Here is a 4,593-nt window from a genome sequence, read left to right as displayed (position 1 = left end):
GCATGTGCAGATTCTAAAGGCTAGGAGAACATGGTCGATGACAAGCTTTGGAATGAAGACACAACGAGAAGGCGCTCAACTGATGAAGATGATCGAGTTGCTGCTGGCCATCATCAACACCACAAGGATCTCACTTCATAAAGATAAAGTCCATTCACGAGCATAACTCAAGGGGGAGCTTATGTTAAGGGGGAGTTTGTCAACACACTTCCTACATGATACGGGTAGTTTGTTGATACACTCTCTGCTTTCAAGACGTGAAGACTTTGAAGATCCTCCGACATTGAAGACTTGAAAGGACATCAGAGTTTTGGTAACTCGAAGACCAAAGTCCGTCGAAGTTCGAGACGAGTCTACAACTATAGAAGATAAAAGACAAAGCTACAGCCAAGGGGGAGTTTGTTGGTGCACTTGTGTCTGTACTTTGTCTGTATTCGGTCTGTATATAAACGATGTCCTTGGTAGTCTGTAAGTTGACCAAGTCAACCATCCTCCGGATTGACTTGGCCAACAGTTGACATATGTTTAATATGTTAGTCTGTCTCGAAGGATAGGATCGAAGGATAGACTCGAAGGATACTGTTGATCCTTCGAGATGGTCGACAGATATGGTTCGACTGTTAGACCTCGAAGGATCATCCTTCGAGGTCCCTGCTCATCCTTCGAATGTCTTGTCCTCGATAGATGATCCTTCGGACCATCTATCGGATCCTTCGGACAGGACCTGCTGTGTATGGGTATATATACTCATGCAGTGTGTTAGTGTAAGACAGATGCACACATAGAGAGCTAGAGAGCATTCTGCTGGAAACACACACACACACTTGAGAGTTTACATCTTTGGTTTTGTAAACATTGTGCTTGTAACCGTAACCTTCATACGTATTAATACAGTGGTGTTAATCGGTGAAATCTTGTGTGCTTGTTTCTCTACTTGCTTCATCCCGGTTTGCCTACTAGCTTGGATTCCGCACTTGCTAGTGGGTTAGTATAACAAGGTTTAGGTTGTTCTCGATCCTCCGAGAAAAGGGACCTACATCACTCCCCCCCCCCCCCAAATTGATCCACTAGCCCTCCCCCAAATCGCTCCGGTCACCAACCCTCCCCAAAACCTCACGACATACCCGGGTACGAGTTTAAATAATACATCAAGTATCATCCAATACAATACATGTCACATCCCAAACCTCAAAAGATTTTAAACTAATCCTATAACCAAATACCGGTTCATTACTTGTCTCTAAACTGTTTGGATTTTTAAGTTAGGTTCAGGCTCTTTTGTCATCACAATGGACGCATCCTTCAGTTAGGATGGAAGACGCAATGTTTGGCTTGGCATACTCTCATCATTCACATACCCAAGACAGTGTGGAGATATCTTAAAGTATTAAAATACTTGTCTAGTTATCAAACACATTAATTTATTATCTTTACAAACTTTTCTGAAACATTACTTCTATCCCAATATGTGACCTGACTCTACTTTCGACAAAAAAGAATTGCTTAGGAAACCTCCTAGTTTCTAGTAGTGGTTCCATAACATAATTTCTAGACACACTTATGTACACGCACATAGTGCGCGCATGTGAATGTGTATGTATCTATAGGTGCATGTATGTAGCTTCATTAATATTTTTTTTGGTAATTCCGTTTTCTGCTTTCTAGCTACTCCTATTATTCTTTAATTATTGGCTTCTTGCTACAACATTAATGGAATCTTTCCTTTGTTGGATGACAATGTATATGTTACAATGTAGCTCGCATAGGTAATGGTGAGACAACTATATATACACATACAACACAAACTCAAACTAGGTTTTCCAACTTAATTATGCCTTTCATGGCTAATAAAGTGAGATCAACATCTATTTCACATATTACTTCCTCTACCACCAGTCCACCACCACCCACCGCCACCACTACCGCCAGCGTTCATGTTCCCACGAGGATTCGAACCATTCGGCCTATTCCACATACGATTAACATTATAAGGCTGGTAAAATCCACCACCATCAACCCTTGTAGCAGATAAATGATCCATTGCTCTTTGAGGTGGAATCACTGGCTGAATTGAAGTCAGTCCAGGCATCTCATTGCACACATGTCGTATCAAATCAGTATTTGCAGCATCAAGATCCTTTTGAAGGCGATCAACTTGTTGTTGCAAGGAACTGATGACTCCAACACAACCATAAACAGGATCTCTAACACGAGCTGCGGCTTCATATGCAAGTGAACTAACCACATCTTCTCTCTGGTGAGGTAAAACATCGTTTAAAAGTTTAGTGACGTTGCTGGCACCGAAGATTTTGTGAACATTCATGAATTTCTGTGGATCTTCGGGTGGGAAATAAGGTGCGAAAACGCAGCCTGGTATGCATTTTCTTCTCAAAAATTTGCAGGCAGCACAAGGAGGATTGTAAGAGCTTGCCATTAATTAGCTTTTATTTTATCTGCAAAGTAATTAATTAAGAATTGATTAAGCATCAAATAGGGCATAAACATCTAGGCCTTAAATTTGAAATTAACCTCTTAAAATTAAGACTTTTAATCTTTACCATGAGCACCCTTCTAGTAGTCCATAGTTTACTCTTTAATTTGTTAGATACTAACCTAAATCCATCTAAACATGCAATACAAATAAGAAGACTTTTAGCAAGGAGCAAATCAGTCGGTGACCCGAAGATAGTTACGGTGAAGATCCATGGGGAAACATCACAGATCACCAATGATAGGTTCATAATGGGATTTGCGCCGGATATAATAACTTTTCTCGATTTTTTTTGTATTAGTTGGTGGTTTAGGAACGACACTGGTACTTCATTATTCCAAGGCAGTTCACTACCCCATAAGTGAACTCGGTAAGTTCGCTTGGGTGGCAAGCAAAATCCGTAGAGTTTGTTGAAATACCGGCTAAGTTTGGTGAAAAACTCTATGGAGTTTGCTTGGCAAAGCTAGTGTCCCAGTTCACTTAATTATAGGGCTGGCAAATTAAGAAGTTCTAAAAAAACACCTAAAAGTACCAGTCTCATCTCTAAAAACATGCTTCCAAAAGAATTTCTCCTTTTCTCTCCTCATGACAGACAATATGCATATTTGATCACTAGATTTAAGTTAGTAACCACATGCAAAAAATAATATACTGGGTACAAGCTTTCCCCTTTTCTCTCTTCCACATACGAACATGTAGATCAATTATTAGAAGAACTATATGAAAAAGAAAACAACATAGATCCGTAAAATCCAGCCATTTGTTTTATAAACTGGTCACTAGGTGTCGGCTTTAAGATCTTAGTAGACACAACATGCATCGATCTAGCTATAAAGAATTGGTAAATCTTGTATGAACGTTTTTTTTTTTTTTTTTTGAAGTTCAACAAATTTAAAATCCATTTTTAATATTGCAGGCAAATGCACTAATGATCAAACCCTTGCAGTCTTTCAGCAGTTTCTTCGTTTTGAACCTCAAAATCTCCATTTTTGTGGGAGATCTATATGTATATATACGCTCGGATCGCTCCATGTACTCAATGAACACGGTTATATATAGTAGTTATAATATGGGATCTGGCAGATTAAGTGATAGCTTAAGTGAGAATAATGATATGAACTTATATGTATACATCAACCCTAGATGATCAGAACTTAAAACACTTTAATGGGATCGGTGCATATATGCATCTTTTATAGAAAAGTATATAAAATTTAACCCAAATCAGATCAGAAAAGTATGACTTAACCTCAGAAGCTTGTGTTCCCTAGAAGAAAAGAAAATTGTGATTCATATGTGTTATGTATAGATAGATTTGGGCTTTTAAGGATTTTGTGTGTATGTGTTTGTGTGTTTACTGATCAGATGACAAGAACAAATCACAAATCACTATGGAAAAGACAGTTACCTTTTTCTTCTTTATTTGCTAGCTGAAGACATCAATAAAGATGTACTGAAAACCCTAATTTAAGGGTATAGTTGAGAGATAGAGAGAGAGAGAGAGAGAGAGAGAGAGAGCAAAAGGTAATGGAGAGGAGCAAGTAGCATTTAGTCGCTGTGAGAAGGCACTTATGAAGTTAAAAGACAAAATGTGATGGATCTCCAATGGAAGTTACCTATAGAGTGAAAAAGATGAGTGACCATCCTATGAAAATACCTATATTTTGTTATTAATAACATATATTCTAGTATATAATTTATAAGCATGTAGATAATCTATATATTCTTACATGTGTAAAGATAAATTTTATCAGATTAATTAAGAAGAAAAGTGTACAAATTGTCACTAATACATAAATAGTTTTTGGAAGTTGTATGAAAATGTAAACATCTGTCTACAGTTTTTCAAGTGCCTAAAGTGAACAAACTTTTCCATATATTTAAAATTGAATTTCGGAGTTATCTTGTGTCACACCAACATTCTTCTCAAAATTCAAAATAGGTATCTTTGTTATAACTAAACAATCAAATAGTATACATATATTCTGGCATATTAGTGTGCACACACATATTACTAATTCGAATCCAGTTTACCAGTTTTAAATCGAATACGAATTCAAGAAATATATAAAACTATTGTAAAAATTCGATTTGAGTAATTT

At 37.2% G+C, this 4,593-nt stretch overlaps 1 protein-coding gene across 1 annotated transcript; it reads right to left on the bottom strand.

Annotated features, from left to right (window-relative positions):
• Positions 1-1,762: 1,762 nt before the first annotated feature.
• On the bottom strand, positions 1,763-4,008 carry LOC118483913 (protein LATERAL ORGAN BOUNDARIES-like). The gene is made up of 2 exons (XM_035979666.1): positions 3,900-4,008; positions 1,763-2,453 (listed from the first exon to the last, which is right to left on the bottom strand). The coding sequence occupies exon 2, from the start codon at positions 2,432-2,434 to the stop codon at positions 1,871-1,873; it is 564 nt and encodes a 187-aa protein (XP_035835559.1). The 5' UTR covers positions 2,435-2,453; positions 3,900-4,008; the 3' UTR covers positions 1,763-1,870.
• Between the last annotated feature and the right edge of the window lie 585 nt (positions 4,009-4,593).

Source organism: Helianthus annuus, chromosome 2, assembly GCF_002127325.2.
Source record: "Helianthus annuus cultivar XRQ/B chromosome 2, HanXRQr2.0-SUNRISE, whole genome shotgun sequence".
Taxonomy (NCBI): Eukaryota; Viridiplantae; Streptophyta; class Magnoliopsida; order Asterales; family Asteraceae; genus Helianthus; species Helianthus annuus.
This window is presented reverse-complemented; position numbering and strand designations above follow the sequence as displayed.

Bases quoted from the DNA above. Each gene is read 5' to 3' on its own strand.
- LOC118483913 (XM_035979666.1), bottom strand. From the start codon at position 2,434: ATGGCAAGCTCTTACAATCCTCCTTGTGCTGCCTGCAAATTTTTGAGA.